Source organism: Sceloporus occidentalis, unplaced genomic scaffold (assembly GCF_023333645.1).
Source record: "Sceloporus occidentalis isolate IW3139 unplaced genomic scaffold, rSceOcc1.0.p SCAF_13, whole genome shotgun sequence".
NCBI lineage: Eukaryota > Metazoa > Chordata > Lepidosauria > Squamata > Phrynosomatidae > Sceloporus > Sceloporus occidentalis.
The window spans coordinates 4,106,965-4,128,440 of NW_028316993.1; the positions used below are offsets into that span (position 1 = coordinate 4,106,965).

Here is a 21,476-nt window from a genome sequence, read left to right on the forward strand (position 1 = left end):
CTGAGGCTGAGAGAGTGTGACTTGTTCAATGTCAGCCAGTGGGTTTACATGGATGAGGGAGGATTTGAACCCTGTTCTCCAGAGTCATAGTCCAACACTCAAACCACTACACCATGCTGGCTCTCTTCTTAATTTTACAGAGAAACACATGGCTGGGTGAACTGAAAGCAATACTTCTATTTGGTATTTAGGTAGAACATAAACTTATTAATAGTTCCTGCCTAACTGTCAACCCTGAATGTCACGAATTTTGAATTTCGACTGTTCCTTACTACTACTTTGAACACTTGGTAACACCGACAAATGGAGTCATTTCCTATAGTTAAGCAAGGAGGCTTCTCTTTGGCTTAAAATGGACCAACAAATGCCTAAAATGTTCCCCACAAATTGAGGGCATTTGAAAGCAAAGTCAATTTCTGATCTTTTCTTTTGCAGGGCTGTGTGTGCAATCCACAAAGGTCTCCTTTGGGGGTCAATCTGGCCCTCCAACCGTCAAGAGTTGTCCGCCCTTGTTCTAAATAAAGGAACCATTGCTCCAAAGACCACCATGTTCTTCCACAGTTGGAGATGCCTGACGCATCCAGAACCAAGGAGATAGCAAGGTCGGATCATCACACAAGTCTCCAGCAATGCAGAAAGGTGACTTGCAGTGGGATCCTCTTCCTCTGGATTGTCAGCAGCTGGTGCCAGAGACAGATGCTCAGGACCTGTGCACCGTGTCCGTGGAGAAACGGATCAGGTGAGAGAAGGTCTCCTCTTTTCTCTTTTTGGTATATGTTACATGCATAGCTCAGATGGTGAAGTCAATATGTTGGCTATTAGACAGCAGATTTGGTGCCAGAGGCAGAAACAACATATAGAGAATAGAGAATAGGTCCCTATATTATAACCTCCAACAGAGTCACACAGAGATTCCTAGGGAGAACATATCAAATAAATCCTTGAATAATCAAATTTGCAAAAGTCAAATGCGGAGGAATGAGATATTAAATAACTTTAGGACAGTTAAGCTTTATGACAATTAAAAGAACAGAATCACATGCATGCTTATATATAGTTGTTGCCCAAAGGAACAGAAATTTCAAGGACTGAAGTTTGAAATCACTGCAGTGGAAGCAATGAAGGATATATATACACAACAACAGTATTGGAGCATGTGTGTGATTCTGGGTTTTAATTTATGGTACCTTAAAGAATCAGACTTTTTATTTGGCATAAAGTTTCATGGACTGCAGCCCACTTGGGGTTTATTCCACATTTTTAAAGGAGCTGTCCCAAGTGATGAACTTATTTGGGGGGCAGATTTCAGTGCTTAGGATGTTGTTGCTTTGTTGCTGTTATTGTTATGTGCCTTCAATTTGACTCTTGACTTATGAAAACCCAGGGTTCCTTGGGAAATTCACATTTGGAACAAATGGAGCAATCCATAATGGAAGCCACCCAAAACTGATCAATGGTATGATGATGCTCCAGGTCCCAGGATATCATCCTTTGCCAAGGCGACCAGATGCCCTAATGGCAAAGCAGGGCAAGACACCGCAAAATGTAGGCCATTCAAGAAAAATGTAGGACATTACAAAACAAAAGCTACAAACACTAACGTAAAGGTAAATTCATGCTTCTTAGCCATGCTCAAAATGACACTCAGAATGGAGGACATTATGGAATTGCTCTGGGACAGAAATGTTAGCACAACTCAGGCATGGATGGATTCCATGATGTGCCATTAGGTTCATTCATTTTAAAAGTCAGTTTCTAGTCCAATGTGATATCTTTTCTGTTCAAAATGGACCAGTTGGCTGAAGCTGGTTGGTGCTCCCCAGTCCATCTTTGCTCAGGTCATGGTCCAATCCATTTATTTGTTCCCAAACCAGGGAGCAAGAAACATGGCGTCTCCAGAAGACCCTTCAGGATGTCCTCTTCCGCTTCCAGGACTGGTTGTGGAACGCCGAAACGATGGCCATCTCCCCCAATTCTTTGCAGGTCTCTTACGCCAGTTCCAAGAAAGAGCTACAAAAGTTTGAGGTAAGGGAAGAGCCTTTTGGAAGTAGGTCAGCTATTTCTTTCTTTTCAGCATCCTTTTGCAAAACTTTCCCGGTGGAGAGGAGGGGAAAGCATTTGATAGCCTGGGATCGGCTGAGAGGATTGTAGTCTTTTTATCTCAGAAAGAGCAGCCGTGGGCCAAAAATAACAGAGAGCAAACAAGTGAGGCATTTAGGATTCGTTGCCCACCACTCTTTGGAAGGAAACCAGGGGAGGCGAAGGAAGGGGGAGAGAGAATACGGCTTTGTTCTCCCTCCATTCACACTTCTGTGTGAATTTCCACCTTGAAAATCCACAGCAATCCTGCTCACCTTGGGCTTCTGGGGGAGAAAGGAAAGAAAGAGGAGATTAGATGGGTTTGCTTTTTGAGACATGCAAAGTTTTCACAAGCGAGGCCTCTCTTGACTCTCAGCCAGGATTGCTCAGTTATTGGAAATTTGCAAAAGCAAACTGCTGCAACCTCTGCTAGCTTCTCCATTTGTCTTCATTACTTTCTCCATCCTGACCACAATTTGATGTTGCTTGGCCACCCGTGTCCAGGTTTTCATCTCTGAGATGTTGCAGAGTATGAAATCAAAAGTGTATTACCTGTATAGATGATACCTGTATTATATATGACTAATATTGTGCTCCTCTCTTGGCCTCTGTGTTCTTCACTGGGAGGGACCAGAGACAGATTTTGGCCTGCCACTGACCAGAGTTCAAATCTTCCTTGCAGGCACTGCAAAGGCAGGTCTCCGACAAGCTGCTGCCTTTGGAAGCCTTGAACAGGCAATACCACCAGCTAGTGAGGAGAGGCAGCATTTGCCCACAGCTCAAGTCTCGAGTTCAAGAAGTCAACCAGCGCTGGGATGCCCTGAAGGCTCAGGCCGCTGCTGTTTACAAGAGGCTGAAGGTGAGGAAGATTTGCCAGGTCAGGACTATCTCAGTTGGGGTCAAAACCTTGAGGTAGGTGATGCCATTAACCAGGATACATTAACCATGGAATTATTGGAAGGGACCCCAAGTGATATCTAATCCAGCCCTCCACTATGCAGGAATACATACCTAAAACACTCCCAAGAGGTGACTACCCAACTCCTGTTCAAAGTCCTCCAAAGACAGAGAATCCACCATCCTCCAAGGCGGTCCGGATATATTTTCCCCTCATATTTTTATTTGTATGCTGTAATCTGTGAAACCAATTAATTCAAATTAAAAGAAAAGGACTCCACTGAATATTAGAAAAAAATGCCTTGACTCGAAGAGGGACAAGGAGGGGGACAGAATCTTGTCCTTCCCAGTTGACTCAGGCAAAAGCAAACTGCTGCAGCCTCTTTGAGCATATTCTTCTTCCTTTAATAACTTGCATCACCTTGACCACTCTCTGGTGTTGCTTGGCCACATGCGTCCCAGTTTTCATTTGTGAAATGTTGGAAAGTATGAATTTTTGAAAGGTAATGGCCTTCTTGCCAGGTGTGAGAGTTTACCCAAGGAGCCCTTGGCTTGGAAAATGCAGTGCAATGCATGTGAGCTTTCTGCATCTTTTCTCTTCTTCTCTCAGTATTTTGTGAGCCAATGGGAAGAGTTTGAATCAGAGCGAGAGAACCTCCAGCTTTGGCTGATGGAGCTGGACCTCCGGCTCACTGATGTGGAGCACTTCTCAGGAGGCACATCGCTGGAAAAAATGATCCAGTTGCAGGTAAACATGCAGGACTCTTATCTCCCTATAAGAGCCTGCCTGGACCTTAAGATGTCTTAAAAAGAGCTATCTTTCTTTCCCACCATCCTCTTGGATATGGTTAGGTCACGAAAGAAGGTTTTTTTGGTGGCTGCTGCTCCCACATTGTAGAATTTCCTCTTTTTTCACCAGCAAGCAAAGGACTTTTCATTAACACAGGCTTTTGGTCTTTAATGGTGATGGAAGGGTCTTTCGATAGCACCTTTACCTTTTGCTTTATACATAATATGATTGTAATATGATTTTATAGTTTCCAAAATTTTGTACCAAATGTTTATATGTATAGTCGGTCCTCCATGTCCACAGATTTAACCATCCTTGGCTTAAAGTATTCCAAAAATATTCCAGAAAGCAAACCTAGATCTTGCCATGTACAATTTTACTTTGCGGTTGTATATAATGGGACTTGAGCATCAACGGATTTTGGTATCCACAGGAGGTCCTGGAACCAAACCTGAATGGATATCAAGGTCCTATTGTATTTTTGTTTTAAACTTACACAGGAAGTTTTCACAGCTCCCCTATTAAGAACAAGTGGGATATTATAATTAATTATATCTCAGGCTTTAGTATTCTGAACAGGTTAGCTTTTCCTGAGAAAAACAAAAATTAAGTTTTCTAGCTTTCAGGATTCTTGCAGAATATTTTAGTCCTATATGCAGCAACCGTCAAAGGTTCAGAAAAGGTCAGATCTTGGCAGACAAGGATTCCTTTGGACGTCAGGCAAAAGTGGGTTAGTTTGCTGTATTTTCCATAATCACTCTCAACACTTGATTTTATGACATAGAGAGACACAGTCCCCTCATCTGTAAAATGGGGAGAATTGTAGCATACCCAGTTCTTTGTTTTGGAAAACAGGTGATCTGTCCCAATTTTGCATACAGGTCTATGATTCACAAATCCTCTTTCTCTAGTTTTCATAGGAGAGGACTGCAGATTTACTCGCTGATGTTTGGGACTAGCCTTCTTTATGTTGCAGAATTACTCTTGCCTGGGTGTACTCCTGGCATTTTGAGAGATACAGCTGGACCCATTTTTTTGTTGTCAGGATTCAGACTTGGAACTTAGGAAATGACAAGATTACCTCTGAACATGGGCAGAGGACACTTTTCTCACATCAACAGTATAAACACAACACATCATCTGGAACATTTCTTAATGAAAAAGGGAGGTATAATTAATAATACTCGCCTCTACCACCAAAGAAGCCCTAGGTGCAAGTGAGGAAGCATCCAAGAAAGCTTACATAAGCTCTTTTTAGCCTTTGGGTCTTTTGAAAAGGTGATAATATCTCCAGGAGATGAAAGTTTCAAAGGGACCACACACGTTTCCTGGTTATTGTAATGCGGCTGAGCAGCAAGCGCTTTCCTTGCACCTGCTGCTTTGTTTACCTACACCTGGAGGCTTCTATGGGGAGGCATCGCCCCCTCCTTTTTGCAGGGAATGATGTGCAAACCAGGAATGTTTATCCCACCTTTCTCCCAAAATGGCATCACTAACCCTTTCCTTTCTCCTTTGCAATTTGAGCCCAAGCCAAACTGTTTGGAAGAGCCAACATGGCATAGTGATTTGAACTTTGGACTACAACTCTGGAGACCAGGGTTCAGTACCCAGTTTGGCCATGAAGCCATTGGGTGATCTTGGGCAAGTCACACTCTCTCAGCAAATGCGCTTGGCAATGAGACTGACATGATGTGCAGCGGGGACAGGCTGCTGAGCAGACCTCAAGCCCATTGCCTAATGCACTTGCTATTCTCTCCAAGAAATGCACCCGGTCTCTCTTTTTCTGTTAAAAATTGGCTCTCAGACTTGAAACTTGACTTGAAATTGTCTTGCAAGGACTTGAGACTTGACTTGAGACTTGAAAGGTAGAGATTTGAGACTTGATTTGAGATTTGAAGGTAGAGACTTGAGACTTGACTTCAGACTTGAAGGCAGAGACATGAGATTTGAAGGTAGAGACTTGAGATTTGACTTGAGACTTGAAGGTAGAGACTTGAGACATGACTTGAGACTTGGACTGAAAAATTTGGATACCTCACTGCTATGCTCCAACTTTTTTTCCAGGCCTTCCAGGAAGATGTGCAAGCCAACGCAGAGCGTGTTGACCATCTATTGGTGCATGGGGAGCGTTTGATTCAAAAGAGCCATCCTGAAGATGCTGAAATTTTGGAAGAGGAGCTGCGGGACCTGAGCTGCTTCTGCCAGGAGGTCTTCCGCAGGGTCTTCCGCTTTCGCCGGCGACTGGTCAGCATGAGGCTGGTATGTGCTGGACATGGGTGGCTGATGCCCACTGGGGATGATGGGATGGAAAGTGGAGCTGGCATGGAATCTAGAGATGTAATTCATCACTCATTTCTCTCTTCAAAGTGCTGACAAATGATTTTCTTCCTGATGTCAGAAGGCCTTAGAAAACTGCACAGTTTAGGACTTTTGCAGTTCAGGACTTAATTCTGTGCAAAATCTGCACATGGGTTTTTGTACAAATGTCAGCATTTTATATATAGGAAACAGCATGTCAACCTCAAGGCACTGGAAAAAGGCGCTTGTCGTAAGTAGGTGAAGTTCACACAGAGATATTTAGGGCTTCTAACATCCCATGGGTATCTCCTACCTTGTAATTTGAATCCAGGGGTTAAGGTGTGAGTCTTGCCTGCAAAGCATCAGAAAACAAGTTTGTTCCTTTTTCTACCTTGGAGTCAGAGTTCAAGACCCTATATAGCTCTGCAAGTCTTGTTCTGTGTTTTTACACTGTCTGTCAATTCTCACGGTCCGGGAGGGGCCCTACTGTATTTCTTACTGATGGGAAGCGATGAGAGAGGCAGTTCAGGTTATGAAGATACAGCTGGTCTCAGCTTGGAAGGGGAGGAAATGAGGGTGTGCTCCAAATGGGGCTCACCTGCGTTTTCTTTCCCCCTGGGGCCTAGAGCAGCCAAATCTTCATGATTTGGATTGCCTTCCCATTTCCCACTCCCTCCCCTTCACACTGGTAAGCACACATCAGCAACAAATCCTGAACATAATGGGACTTAGGCATGCATAAGCTGCAGTTGCGTGCTTGTATGCAGTGGGGGTCATCCATATCGTAATTCATGGTGTCACCTCTCCAGCCAAACCACGACACTTCATTGGCTCGCTATGGCCATAATACATGTGCATTAAAAGATCCAAAAAGCAAATTAGCTTAGAGTTTGAATCTTGTAGGTATATTGATACAGTATATGTAGGCTGGGAGTGCTAAAATGTTTTTGTGGTTATAACTGCACATAAATTTTACAGTCATTTTGATGCCATCCCCTTTGATGGTGTCACTGGTGTGGACTGTATTCCCTTCCACTCCCCTATTGATGCCACTGCATGAATGTCACCAACAGGACTCTAACCAATATCTTCCCTTTTCCAGGTCTTTGAGGACGAATGGGTGTCAGACCGTGACAGTGACTTGGAGTCTGATTGCTTCTCAGTGGACTCCTTGCAGTTGGACAATGGGGATGCTGGGCAACCCCATTCTTCTCTTGACCCTCTGTGCCAGTCCACCCCAAAGAAAGCCCTCCTGCAGCATCACAAGAGGGCAGCTCCCAACGTAGCAAGGACTATGGATTTGGAATGGGATCCTTCAGTGGATGTTGGAGGATCCACATCACATGACGAAGAGGATTCCTCATACTACAGTGCCATCACAGGTGAATGCAAGGGCTATGAGAGCAAAAAGTTTGAGGCTGCATTTGCACTGGAGAGTCCATCCTATGGAATCCTGGGATTTGTAGTTTGTTGTGGCACTGGAGCTCTCTGACAGAGAAGGCTAACTCTCTCACAAAGCTACAAATCGCAGATAATTCCAGAGCATTGAACCATGGCCGTTAAAAGTGGTGTCAAAATGCATTAATTGCAGTGCAGATGCAGCCTGAAGTTGTATTTCCAGTGCAACATTTCAACTATGGTTTCCTATTCTCTGATAGGGAAAGCGTTTTCTTGGGAAGAGCTTGTGGGACCCAAGCAACCCCAAAACCAGACACTCAAGAAGAGAAGCTGCGGTCATCCAGTTGAACCGATGGGATTTGATCCCAAACGTATTGAATCTTGGCTGGGCCAGAGTTGCCAGGAGAAGAGGAGAATTCAAGTTGATACAGCAGAACAGGTAAGCTCTTTATCCAGAAGGGGAAAAATTGTCTATGATTTTCATTTAAAAAAAAATTTAGTTGCATATTCATGAGTTTGCATCCAAATTCTTGAAATATCCTGGGTACCTCTCACTTCTGCCCTCCAGCTGATCATGTTTCTCATCCAGTTTCATGTAATGTTTCAGAAACTGATTTTCAGCCATTTCTGCTGAGCCTCCTTTAGTCTTCTTCAGGATAGTCAAAGGACTAAATAAAGTGCTTTAGCAGTATTACATTACTTAAAGTTTACATTCATTTTTGGGAGAAGCCCAACATTCAAACCACTACACCACTTAACCCACAAACTTAACCCACCAATAAGGTTCTAGCCAAGAGCTGGCATGGAGTAGGGGTTTGAGTGTTTGACTGTGACTCTGGAGACCATGGTTCGATTCCCACTTCAGCCATGAAACTCATTGGGTGACCTTGCACCAGTCACATTCTCTCAGCCTCAGGGGGAGGCGATGGCAAACTTCCTCTGAATAGATCTTGCCAAGAAAACCCCATGATAGGGTTTGCCTTATGGTCACCATAAGTTGGAAACAACTTGAAGGCACATAACAACAACCAGGTGTTCTGGACATGAGATGAAGTGGCTGCTGTTTTTGTAACCTCACCTTTGCAGCACTGTCTCTTTTCTCTGTTCTGCAGGATGCTGGAATATGCATGCCCATTCCCCCACCTGCCATGGAGGAATTCCCAGTGCCCTCTCCAACAACCAGGCACCGAACAAAGCAGCAGAAACCACAGGAGCGGACCAAGAAGAAAGCCAAACCTATCCTCATCTCCCCACCTGGTTTGGTGAGCAACGGTCAGGTAGGGCCGTCACCCCAGGACGTAACCCCAAGCCTTTTGGTTGAACCACTTTGGCTGGCAACTGAGGAATGCAACCAGGTCAAAGGAGGAAAGAGAAATAGAGCCATCTGGTCCATGAATAAAACCAAAGATGGAATGATTAAATCGGAGTTGGGTTATATTGCACCATCTCAGGTTTTGCAATGCCCAGGCTGAGGAAGAGTTCTGAATGACCTGAAGGCTCAACTTTTCAATGATAGTAGTCTGGACGTCAGGTTTGAAGAAACCAGAAGAAATGCAAGCTAGAGCCTAACATTTGGAAGACTACAAGTTTCCCACCCCTAAGTATTATCACCCTCTATTACTTAGAAACCTATTGTCTTCCCAAAGTCTTCCCATGGTATCCATAGTTCTCTCCTCCAATATCACATTTCAGATGAGTTGAGTCTCTTTTGGTCAGCTTCCAAGTTTTCACATCAATACGTATCCATTGAGCCTCATTATCATTTGATGTGTCCAAAGTACAATAGCCTCCATTTAATCATTTTGGCTCCCAGTGGGAGTTCAAGTGTAATGCGCTTGTGGGCTCCAGGCGCAAGCTGTGCTCTCATAGCTCCTTCTCAGTGCCTTGATGCACTTGCTGTGCTTTAAAACAGTGTTTCAGATGGAAATGTGAAGAGACAGACCTTGCCTGCATTTGCTCTCTCTCTCTAATTTTCCCTCCCCGGGTTGTGCATCTGTTCACAGATCTCCAAGGAGAAACAGCTCGATTCCCAGCCTGCAGAAATTGCAATAACTACAAAGAAGGGGTAAGAGGCCTTTGGAAGAAGCATCCTTTCTTTTCTAAGGACACTGCCCTTGAATTCCCATTTTTGGGAATATGCTTCAACATTTCACAGGGAGACATGCAGCCAAGCAACATTAGAAAGTGGTCTAGAAGGCAAAAAGTATTAAAGAAGGAGAACAGACAAGCCAAGAGAGGATGCAGCATCTTGCTTTTGCCTGAGCTTACTGGGAAGGGCAAGATTCTTCCCTCTCCAGGCCTATCCTCTTTCTGTGTTAACTGAATGCAAACCTAGTTTGCTTTGAAATCGCTTTGCAGTGATTTTTTGAGCATTCAAATAATATTCAGAGGATAATTGTTTTCTCTCTTCTGTTTTTATGTTGGACTTTTACAAAAAGCAATCATTTTTTCCTTCCCTCCCTGAAGTTTGCTAGAGTAAGCTGAGGATAATAGGGGAAAGTGGGAGGAGGAGAGAGAAACCAGGACATTTAAAAAGTGTCTTGACCACACTCTGATGTTGCTTGGCCACGCATGTCCTGCTTTGCATTTGTGAAATATTGAAGGGCATGGTTTAATGAGCAGCTGGCAGGCAACCAATGGATCTGGTTAAAGATCTGGTGAAATAGGCTCTAAACAGCTGGTTCAGAGCAGAGCTTTTTTTAGGTTGCAGCTCCCAGAATATCCTATTCTCGCTAGGGGATTGTGGGAATTGTAGTCCCCAAAAAAGAGAGCTGTGAAAGAAAATGGGCAAGGAGAGGTTTTTTCTCCCTGTTTTGCAACGCTGGATCATTGGATGAAGCTGAATGGCAGTGAGAGATTCAGGGCCAGTAGAAGCAATGGCTAAAATGATTAAGAGCTAATATTTGTAGGTAGTTTTTGCATCTGATCCAGCCGGCTGCAATTCATGTTCCTTTCCAGTCTGAGGCCTTTAAATTCTGGGTCTGAGATGCATTATTAGAATAAAGCAGACACTTATTGGGTGGGGAACTTTTGGCCTGTTACAGACAGCCAAAATAAAGCTGCTTCGAGTCACAGTGGAGGTATGGTGTTTCAATGATGCATGCGTCCTAAGAGTCCAGAAGTTGCGCCAAAGCCATGCTCCAGCCCTTCAGGACTGGAGTGTGGCTTTGGTGTGGCTTCTGGACTCTTAGGACGCATGCATCATTGAAACACCATACCTCCACTGTGACTCGAAGCAGCTTTATTTTGGCTGTCTGTAACAGGCCTTTGAAATATCAAAATGCTGATATCAGATATCAAAATACTTTCTAGTTTAGCAGAAGTCTCCAGTGCCATTCAGAAACATGGACACTCAGGGAGGAAGTAGTGGCTAGAGAGGTCTAGAGGAATGGTTCCCAAATTCTCTGAGCATGTACAGAGTTCCCTCATTCCTATATACCCACAGCTTGTTTTACCATCATCCATCCCAAGACCTTTTTGCTGCCATTGGCAAAATGTGAGATAGCCTTCTCTCTCCTGCCTTTCCATATCTAGATTCTGGCTGCTCTGAAGGAAAATACTATTTTAGAAGTCTGTTTAAATGCAAATTTTCTTAGGATTTTAAAGACATCTGAAATTAAAGTGGTAATGAGAATGAATAGATTGTACAAAAAAGACCTGGTCTAAAAATAGAGCTGCTCGGTTATCATTTGTGATAACCAGTCAGAGCGTTGAGAAGTTACTTTGTGTGATGTAAAGTAGGTTTGGGGGGGGACTTAAATTCTGGAAATAGTCATGACTAAGTAGCAGTCATGAATACAAACAAGTTACCTCGATTTAGTCATATGTAACTCTTTCGCAAGAGCCAGCATGGCATAGTTGGACTATGACTCTGAAGACCAGGTTCGATTCCCAGCTTAGCCATGAAACCCACCTTGTGCAAGTCACACTCTCTTAGCCTCAGAGGATAACGGCAACCCCCCTCTGAAGAAACTTGCCAAGAAAACCCCATGATAGTTCTCCTTAGGGTTGCCATAAGTCAGAAATGACTTGAAGGTGTACAACAGTAACAACTTTTTGCAAAGAGATATCCCAACCACAAATCTCCTGGCGCCTCCCAGATTTACAGACTTGCCTTTTCTCCTTCCAGATGTGATCCACCATCACAGCCTTGGCTCAATATCCCAATCCAATCCCAGCAGCTTCCTAAAATTCTCCTCATCTGGAACAGACTGATGATATTCTTCTTTCTGACCTTTTTGCTGGTGTTCTTCTTCTGGGTCAAGCCTTCCTCATTATCGCTCTCGGAGCCTACCTGTCTTCAGGCCAACAGTTATGCCAAGTCTTTCCATCTCATGCTGAAATACAATGGCCCACCACCCACCTAGCAAGAGGAATGGAAAGGGGACTGTTTCTTGTGGACAAAGCCAACTGTAATGAAGAAGAAATTGGTGTCTGGGAGTTGCATGGGTTATTTCAAAACTTGTTCCTCCCATCGGTTGTTTGGCTGCATCTGCTCAAAAGAAGACTCTGATGGGTTGAGACAGAACGGTTTCCTGAGACAAAACTCTTTCCATTCACAGATTGTGATTCCTAACACTAGTCCCAGACTCACTGTCTTTCGTCAGTTATTCCGATAGGGTGTTTCTGTTGCCGTTGTTATTTTACAAGGGCTGTCTATGCAACTAGATGGTACAGCTTCCTATAGCCATGATTTCTTTTTGCAAAGGAGTTTGCACCATAACTCTTGCCGTTCTCTGCCTTGCATTTGGGATGCTGCTCAAACACATCAGGGTCTTTACCAATTGCGGCTTTAGAGGGGTATAGTCATCTTACTTCCACTGCTACCTATTATGTATATATACATATATTATGCATATGTATATATCTGGCATTAAAGGTTTTCTAATAAAGGGAGGCAGGGAATGGAAGCTGGGTGTTTTGTGTTTGTGGCAAGCAGAGGGGCCTGACTCCAGCCCTTGCAACACAGATGGGAGCTGGTGCCAACCACCCCCTTTGGACTCTCCAAAAAGGCCCGTTATTGCAATTGTGTCCGTTTTACAACTGGGAAAAACTGAGGCTGTGTGTGTGTGAGAGTGTGTGTTTTGGAGGCTGTGAGACCCTTGAAAGTGGCTTTCCTAAGGCTCACAGCTCTACCTCAAATCCTCCTGCACCCATTGAGCCATCTTTCCTCCCAATGTGGGAGGAAAGAGATGCTCCATCATCTTTCCCAAAACCGGGACTCATCCAATCCTTCCATCAGGGCAGACAGCAAGCTTCTTCCAGAAGGAAAGGAACTGCTGCAGGAATCTGGAAAGACGGAAGACGGCTGTGTGTGCAATGTCCAAAATGGGGTAAGGATGAGTCTGTGTGCTCTTCTCCATCCCTCTTCATTTCTGCACAACTGCATTAATGCCCTGCAAGCAGCCGGGTTGCCATGGCAACCCAGGGATGGGAGGGGGAGGCTGGCAGGGTGGGATGTGTGCCTTCTCCTTCTCCTCCTCCTTCTTTGCAGAAAGGGTTGCTTGGATGGTCAGTTGCAAGAGCAGATGGGAGCGAAGCAACAACAGGATCAGCTCAGGCAGCATCAGGTAAGAGAAGGCCATGCAACTCCTGGGAAGGCATTCAGGGATGGATGTGGATGGCAAGGAGGGCAGTATTTCCAGCTGGAGGGAGGTGGGCATGCATGGAAGCAGAAGCAAGAGTCAGCTTTACCATGGAAGGCACTGCCAACATGCCAGGGGTATCAGCCTCTTCCAGCAAGGTTCATGCATGCTCCACGTCAACATAGAGCTCAATTGCTGAGGTTGAGCAGGTGAGAAGATGGGCATTTATAAGGACTAGAGACTGTCATTGCCTTGTAGTTACACAAAATGGAAAAAGCTCTTGGGTTGTTATCTTCTCACTGCTCTGTACCTTCCTTTCCCCAAAAGATAAAGACCAAGTATTGGGAAGCAGTGGAGCAGTGACTCCATGCCAGGTTTTATATTTAAGGGCACTCTCACCGGTGCTGAACATACTTTAAAAATAAAGACTTCAGCACTTTGGAGAAAGTGCCTTTAAAGTGCAAATTTAAAAGCTGCAATAGGTTGACTGTCCCAATGACTAGGAAGGCACCAGCTGCCACTGAGGCTGCAGCCACACTGCAGAAATAATCCAGTTTGGCACCGCTTTAACTGCCGTGGCTGAATGCTATACAGTTCTGGGAATTGTAATTTTGTGAGCTTTCTCTGCCAAAGTGTTCTGGTGCTGCGATAACAATAGCATTTGCATTTCTATGCTACTTATCAATGAACTCAGCACTTCCAAAGCAGTTTACAATGTGTTTGCCAATTGCTCCCAACAAGCCAACTCCTCCTTTTACCAACCTATGAAAGGATGGAAGGCTGGGTCAAGGCTGGGATCGAACTCACAACCTTGTGGCTGCAGGCTCTTACCATTTCCAGCATTGAGCCATGGCAGTTAAAGTAGTGTCAACTTGGATTATTTCTGCAGTGTGGAGTCTCGACACTCCTACTGAACCAATGACAGAGCCCCCCAATTCTGCACATACACACAGAGTGCCAACTCCGTCTCTACTCACTCAGCTTGGCTTTCCTGCCCTTGTGCTAGAGATCACAATTTGCCTCTTAGCCAAACACACACACACCCCGCCCATGTGCTACAATGCTTACGTTACTCCTTGCTGATCTTAAGAGTTAGAGGTGAAGTTGTAAGGTTATTAAATAGTGTTGCTGTTATTTGCTGTCAAATCTTTTGCCTTATGGCAACCCTATGAAGGAGGGACCTCCAAAAGGCCATCAACTTCCCTGCTCAGGTCTTGCAAACTCAGGGCAGCCATGCTTTCCTTGATGGAATCCATCTACCTGTAATGCAGTCTTCCTCTTTTCCTGCTGCATTTCACTTCACCAAGCATTATTGTCTTTTCGAGGGAGTCCTGTCTTCTCATGATGTGTCCAAAGTACAACCTCAGTTGAGCTATCTTGGCTTCTAGGGAGGTGGTTTGCCAGTCCCTTCTTCTGAAATAGAGCCTATAGCAGCTGGGATTCATTGGCAGGCTCCCTGCCAAGGAATAACCAGGGCTGACCCTGCTTAGCTTCCAAGATCAGACTAGATCTGGTGCCTATGAAGTATTTAGCCTCCTTTCCCAACAACTGCAAGGTTTCCACTGTCCAAACCCAGGATGCGTAGAAGCTCTGTATGCATTGTTTATACATCTCCTTATTTTATCCTCAATGAGAAGCCAGGCATCTTGGCTCCCAACATCTTGTCCTGGCAATCCTAAACTTTATTTGTGTGACCGCTAGGCTGTACATTCTCACAATCTCGAAATGGAAGCCAGGCATTGCAGACTCCATTCCTTCTCCTGTTTTAGATGTGCAAGCTGCCTTGAGTCCCTGTACTGGGAGGTAGGCAGGATATAAATAAACATTAATAATAATAATAATAATAATAATAATAACAACAACCCAAGGCAGCATGTTCCACGGTCCAATAGCAATTTCAACCAGAAGTTCTTCCTTAACTTTAGATGGAATCTCTTTTCTTGCAATTTGAATTCACTGGTTTATGTTTCTGGGGCAGCAGAAAACAAGCCGACTCCATCCCTTCTGGTATTTAAAAATGGTCATCAAATTTGGGACTTTTGTCCCAGAAAGCCTCTAATATTTTTAGCAACTATCCAAGAATCAGGAGAAACAGGTTTGAGTGACAGACTAGTCCTCCAGGAGACCAGGATTCGAATCCCTGCTCAGCCACAAAAACCCACTGCATGACTTTGGGCAAGTCACTCTCTCTCAGCCTCAGAGGAAAGCAGTGGCAATGTGCCTCCTCTGAACAAATCTTGCCAAGATAAAACTAGGAGAGGCAGTGTGCTGTAGTGGTTTCTGTGTTGGACTAGGAGACCCGGGTTTGAATCCTCGCTCAGCCCCAAAAATCCACTAGGCGATCTTGGGCAATTTCTTTCATTATATGACTGGAGATGCCTTGCAAATATAAGGGGAAACTTTTAAAGAAATATGCCTTATAATTTTCATGGGGCTTCCAAGTCCACATATTTTTGACTGTGAGATTTTTATTCGGAGCCAATTTTTCTCCATTAGCTAATCCCGATTATAATAATCTTTGAAACGTCCATTGGCATTAGGGTTGCAACCTTTTAATCGGATTAACTTAATCGAAGAGGAGGGAAGGACTCCTTAAACCAAGTGCAGCACTATCCCTGACTCAATTCGGTGTTATAATAAGAATGATTAAATGCTTACTAAAATTGTGGACGGTTGGCAGTGTCATATTTAACTTGCTGCCCCGGGAAGAAGGATCTTTCATTGGGGTCACTTTCAAAGCCCAGAGTACTGAATACAGATTTTGGAGTCGCCCAAGAAATATGTAGATTTGAAATATGCATTTGAACTTTATTTTTAATTAATCCACTAAGATTCCCGCCCCCCCCCCCCCCGACTGAGTAAGTATGAACAGCTATAGAAATGGGAACAATCTCAAACTCCTTTCAATCTCCTTTCCACTCCAAAAATAAAAGGTGCCAGGCTTGCAGATGTTGGACGGCTTCATTTTTATCTGGAAATCCTCCATTTTCTAATTCTGCAGATCTTCAGATGTTGTTGGACTGCAACTCCCAGCTTTCCTCAACATTAGCGACGTTGGCTGGGGCTGATGGGAGCTGCAATCCACCAACTTCCAGAGAGATATATGATTCACACTCCTTGTTCTGACCAAATATATAGGGCAAGGAAGCAGCAAAGAGCTGCAAACATATTCTGCCCATGTTCAGAGGTACTCTTTCTAGCAAATACATCCCAGGCTCAAAAGCTCTCTGATTCCAAATCGAGATTTGGTCTCTCCTTCCTGATCCCTGCCTGTCTTTTTCTGGGCAGAGAAGTAAAGGATGGATGAACAATATTTTCTTGTGTTCATCATGACAACATCTGGAACGCTGTATGGCCTTTTAGAGGACATTTCAGTGCCACAAGGACTCTTTCGACATGCAGAAGCATCCAGCGGAAGGAAAGAAGGAGCCAGCAACAAGCTAGAAATAGACGCGAAGCTTAAAGGCTAGAGGATTACGGTAAAGAAGTGATCTGTGGCAAATTTGGGATGGCTCTCTGGATGCATCTTGTCAAGCAAAAGAAGCAGGACAGCTCACTTTGGATAAGAGAGGAAGGATTCATGTGTTACTGTTCTGTGCCTTCAAGTCATGTCTGGCTTAGGCCAACCCTAAGGCGAATGTATTATGGGGTTGTTGGGGACAATATTTCTTTAGAGAGGGTTTGTCTTTGCTTGCCCCTCAGGCTGAGAGAGTGTGACTTGCCCATGGGTATTCATGGCTTGAATGAGGATTTGAACCATTGTTTCCAAGAGTCCTAGTCCAACATGCAAGCTGCAATGCCACACAGGCTCTTTACTAGAAACTTGTGTCACTGTTGTGTGTCTTCAAGCCCTTTCTGACTTATGGCGATCCTGTCAGGGGGTTTCCTTGGCAAGTTCCTTCAGAGGTGGTTTGCCATTGCCATCCTCTGAGGCTGAGAGTGAGTAACTTGACCAGGCCACTCAATGGGTTTCCATGGCTGAGCAGGCATTTGAATCCTGGTCTCCAGAGTCTTAGTCCAACACTATACCATCTTTTGACTTGTTGCAAAAGAATCATACTAAAGGCAGGTGTACAGGCTAGGAACTGGCAACATTTACTTGAAATGTTGACTTTCACAAAGACCTGAAAGCTCTTCAGGTAAGGATCTACCTGCAGTGTGGATTTGTAGCGTTTTTTCCTCCTCCCCAGCTGCATTGATTCATTTTGATGTGTGTTCAGCTCCTTCTTGAATGTCCAAAGCAGCCAGCAGAATTTTGCATGGTCAGTTGTCCTGCAACAGGGAAAAGGAGGCCCACCTGAGCGCCAGGACAGGTGAAAGGCTGTGCCTATGCCAAAACTGGGTTAGTGAGGAGTCAGCTATGGGCCCATCCTTCAAGGTATGCAGAACCCCATTACTGAGAAATTACTTGTAAATATGTTTTTTGCCTTTTTTGGACTTTACTATTTTGCATTTACAACAGCTGACCAGTTTGGCCGTTATGTTGTGTGTGTATTCGCAGGCAAAGAAGTATTGCAAATCCACTCCCAACCTCTCTTTCTAAACCCACCAGAGAAAATAAAAGATGTCTCTCTCGTCTGGTCAAATGGTAACAGAGGATTACTAGCGAGGAAATGGTCGACGAACCCAAATGTGGGAGACTTTTTGAAGAAGGAAAACAGACCTGAGAAGGCCTTCTTCTGGATGGCCTAAGATGCCACGTAGCTTTGAAAGAGATGGAGCCATGGACTGGATGAGTGACCTTACATGAAAACACAAAGACCAGAAACTTCAGCCTTCAGTAACCTTATCTGCCAAGGGAAATCATGTGGATAAGGAACAAAAATTGACCAGAGCTTCATGGAAGGAAACAAGCAGATGAGAGAGCAGCTCACAAAGGCAAACCCAACCATTCACTGTGATAGAAATAAGGACCTGGCTTTGAGGGCTTCTTCAGGGATTGAGGTCTCGACGTCCAAGAGGGACCCTACCAGGGAGAGCACCTCAGGAGATGGTTTCTTCAAGAGGAGGTGCCCATTCTGGTGGAGAAAGGAAAGGGCTGCCAAGTCCCTTCAGGAAGAGGCAGTGTCCAAGAGCCGCCTGTGTATGGAAACTGCTCACGAAAGCCCCATCCCAGCTGTCAGAAAGCCAGCCCCAAGGGAAGAAACTTTGGGATGGCTCCCAGGTGAGGAGTCTGCAAGAGCAAAGCCAGGGTCCTCCTTACTCAGGAAACTGCTGTGCCTGAAGGTCAGTCCCTCTCGGATGAAGGAACCACCCCACGGACTGGAGGCGTCTCCGCTTTACAGAGCAAGTATGGGATGCGGACCAGTTGCTGCCCTCAGCAGAACTGCAGACCCTCAAGGAGAGTCTCCATTGAGGTGGAAGCCCAGAACTGAAAGCCATAGTCCAGCAGAAGCTACCTCCAGTGGTGCAGAAATGGAGGCAGCAGACACAACCGCTAAGCCAGAAGGATCATGGATAACAAAGCCATGGAGAACTTTCAGGACCGCGATTACCTCCCGAGTCAAGAAGAGATCCGTTCTCCCAGGGATTGAGAGTAATCATGGGGCAACAGAAGATGGGGATCTTCACATCCCCACCGAACCAGAAAGCTCCTCTGATCCTAAGACGAACACAGCCTTTGGAGAACATATGACTAACAGGGCAGCTATAGAGGACCAAAAGCCATCAGCAGCATTTCCAGCTAACGTGGATAATGCTCACAGCATCCAGGAGAACAAAAGAAGCCAGAGAGTCTCATGGCATGGCATGGAGATCCACAGAACGGCAGAAGATGACACACTGGGTCTTAACACGGAACCCAAGGAGGAGAAGAGCACCTCTTTAACTCTTGAAGGTGGCCGCTGGGAACAGAATCTAGTCCACAAGAATGTTTCTGAATGGGACAACCTCCAGAAACAGGTTTATAACCTTCTTAGGGGAAACGGGGCAGAGGTGGAAGAAACTGCAAGGGAAGATGAAGACCTCGAACAAGGAAGATGTGCTTACTGGGTGGAAGGACTGACGGAAGAGGAGGAAGATTTGGCCGATCTTGCTGAGAATCCAGGCGGGCAGGGCATGCTGATGGCAACGCGGGATTTGCGCTGGTTGAGCAATGAGTTACTGGGAGGCCCAAAGTCCTGGGAGAAGGAGAAGAAGGTGGCGAGAGAAATTGATCAAGCCCAGGACAGTGAAGGAAAGACCATTACAGAAGATGCTAGTGATGGTGGCCAACATAATGGCAAGGCGCCGCTAGACATAGCCACTGACATGAGCCATATAGCCAGTTTCCTATTTCCACCACCTGTCCCAGGAAGTGACCCAAGCCATGTTGTGGAGTCACTCCACTACAATACATCTGGGACTGACACCCCAGAGGAAGAAGGAACTCTGTTTCCACAGGATGGTCAGCCATTAACCCCTCTGGAGTTCCCTCCCTCATCCTTTTCAACCAAGAGCTTAGAGCAGTGTCTCCTAAGCCCACCACCATTGAAGCCCTATGAGATGGTAGCAGAGGACAATGAAAGAGAAGGACAACAAGGGCTGGCAAGTCCCACAAGGAAGATGCTGCCATTAACCCAGGAGATGCACCAAGCCACAACGTGGCTGGATGCCACGGTGCCTGGAGCTGAGGCGGACAAGCAGTTGATCTACATGGCAGCTGTGGAAATTGTGGGTGCTGCGATCGATGCGGCTGCAGTGCATCTGGCAAAGAAAGAGGAGGAAGAGCAAATGGAATCGGGGCTCAACAAACAAGCCCCCTGACGCCTCTATTTTTGGAGATGTGACACATGGGCGACATAGATCTTTTTTGTAGGCTGTGACCTAGATTTTCCTGCACCTCTCACCAGTCTCTCCATTTTGTTGCCCGATTGCAGTGCATCTGAAGAATCCCTTTCTTTTAAAAAGCATATTTTATTTAATAGACTTCCCTGGATGGAATGGGGATCATGAGCATTGTTTGAAATCTCTGTAGTCAATTTAATCAAAGCTGTTCCTCATTCAGAGGAAATGTGAGGGATTTTTTTTAGCTTTTCCCATCATGCTCAGGCACCATCCCTGCAGGGTTGGTTTTCCTCCATTTCCACAGCATCACTGGAACTGGATGCACACTGGGATTAATGGGGAAGGTGTGCGGTGGTTAGAGATCTCATTTAAGGAGCAAAGGCATGAATGGCTCAGAAAAAGCAAAGCAAAGACTTTTATTCTAGGAAGATTAGAAGGGTTCTGATCTAATTCAGGCTCATTCAGCCAAGAAGATAAAACTGATGGGACAAGATGGAAGAAGATCCCTAAGAGTCTCTGTATAGACCACAAAAGGGTCTATATAGGTGGATGAGAAGGGAGCTATTAGTCCTCTGAGGCTAAGTGTTGTTGCACTTCTAATAACCATAACCAGTTTGATACCATTTTAATTGCCATAAGCTTCCCTTGGTCAGAAGAGCCAGGCAAGAAGAATGCAAAAGTTATCATGTACAGGTTGAGTCTTTATCAGGCATATGTCTGTCTAGAGTGGTGTATTCATCACTGTTGGTCAAAAAGCCATGCTTAAGTATCTTAACTGAGCCAAATCCTTATAGAAAAAAATATCAAGGAGATATGGACTGAGTAAAACCACTTAATTTAAGACAAGGAATGTTATTCACTGGCAGAGTTCAAGGAAAGGGATCTAAACAATTTTCTCCTATTATGTGGCTGGTGATATATCCCACTCTTGTGGCCGAAGCTGGCATTGAACACTGGAACTCTTCATGTGTGGGTTTTACTTTTATCTGACCTGATAAAAATCATTTAATGTCTATTTGCACACTCATTCAGTTCTGGGTCACTGGAGATACACCTATTTTCATTGCAAACAGAACCAGGAGTTGGCAGCCTCAACATCCTCAGAGGACTTTGCCAAGTTAGTTCTAGGCTGAATTTTAGAACCGATGGCAGGTTCTGAAATCTGGCAATGGAAACTACTTCACCCTGGATTGAGTGATTTTGTTCATCTGAATTGGCATGCTTTGGCAGGGGGCATCCAGGGGCCTTTTCTATCCCGTGCAACCTGATCCCTTTTAAATTTGAGCAGCTGGGAATAGACCTTTGGGATCTTTTGCAGTTAAACAGATATAACCATACCTCAGTTAAGAAAGAAGTTGCTTTTTACAAAGTCTTTTTATACCTGCCCAGCCCTCTCCTTCACTTCTTTAGCCTCTGCCAAGCTGGAAGTATTTTTACTAGCATCTGCATTGGGAGGACAGGAAAGTTCAATATGGTTTTGTCAACTTTTTGCATGGCTCTCCAGCCCTGGCTGTTTCATTTCACATGTGCATATTATTTGTTTCGAATAAAAAGTCTGCTCAAACGTGTTGAACTGCTCTTTCTTATTTTCACAGTGTAGGAACCTATTCCTTCTGTGTTGCATCTGCCTCCAACACCAAAGTTTTTGCCAAAGAAAGACATTA

At 44.8% G+C, this 21,476-nt stretch overlaps 1 protein-coding gene across 3 annotated transcripts in view; it reads left to right on the forward strand.

The window, feature by feature from the left end:
* LOC149304627 (nesprin-2-like) overlaps window positions 1–21,366 on the forward strand; it is a 31,317-nt gene extending 9,951 nt beyond the window's left edge. Inside the window, exons 2-12 of one of the 3 annotated variants that reach the window (XM_089478992.1) lie at window positions 436–739; window positions 1,875–2,025; window positions 2,762–2,938; window positions 3,587–3,724; window positions 5,831–6,025; window positions 7,167–7,446; window positions 7,723–7,901; window positions 8,575–8,739; window positions 9,466–9,527; window positions 11,592–13,032; window positions 17,549–17,888. In XM_089478992.1, the coding sequence (XP_089335118.1) occupies window positions 630–739; window positions 1,875–2,025; window positions 2,762–2,938; window positions 3,587–3,724; window positions 5,831–6,025; window positions 7,167–7,446; window positions 7,723–7,901; window positions 8,575–8,739; window positions 9,466–9,527; window positions 11,592–11,829 (1,695 nt within the window). In that variant the 5' untranslated portion in view covers window positions 436–629 and the 3' untranslated portion in view covers window positions 11,830–13,032; window positions 17,549–17,888. Of the gene's footprint in view, window positions 1–435; window positions 740–1,874; window positions 2,026–2,761; window positions 2,939–3,586; window positions 3,725–5,830; window positions 6,026–7,166; window positions 7,447–7,722; window positions 7,902–8,574; window positions 8,740–9,465; window positions 9,528–11,591; window positions 13,033–17,548 lie in introns of those variants that run through there. The other 2 variants (XM_089478993.1, XM_089478991.1) reach the window with 2 other exon arrangements.
* The last annotated feature ends 110 nt before the right edge of the window (window positions 21,367–21,476 follow it).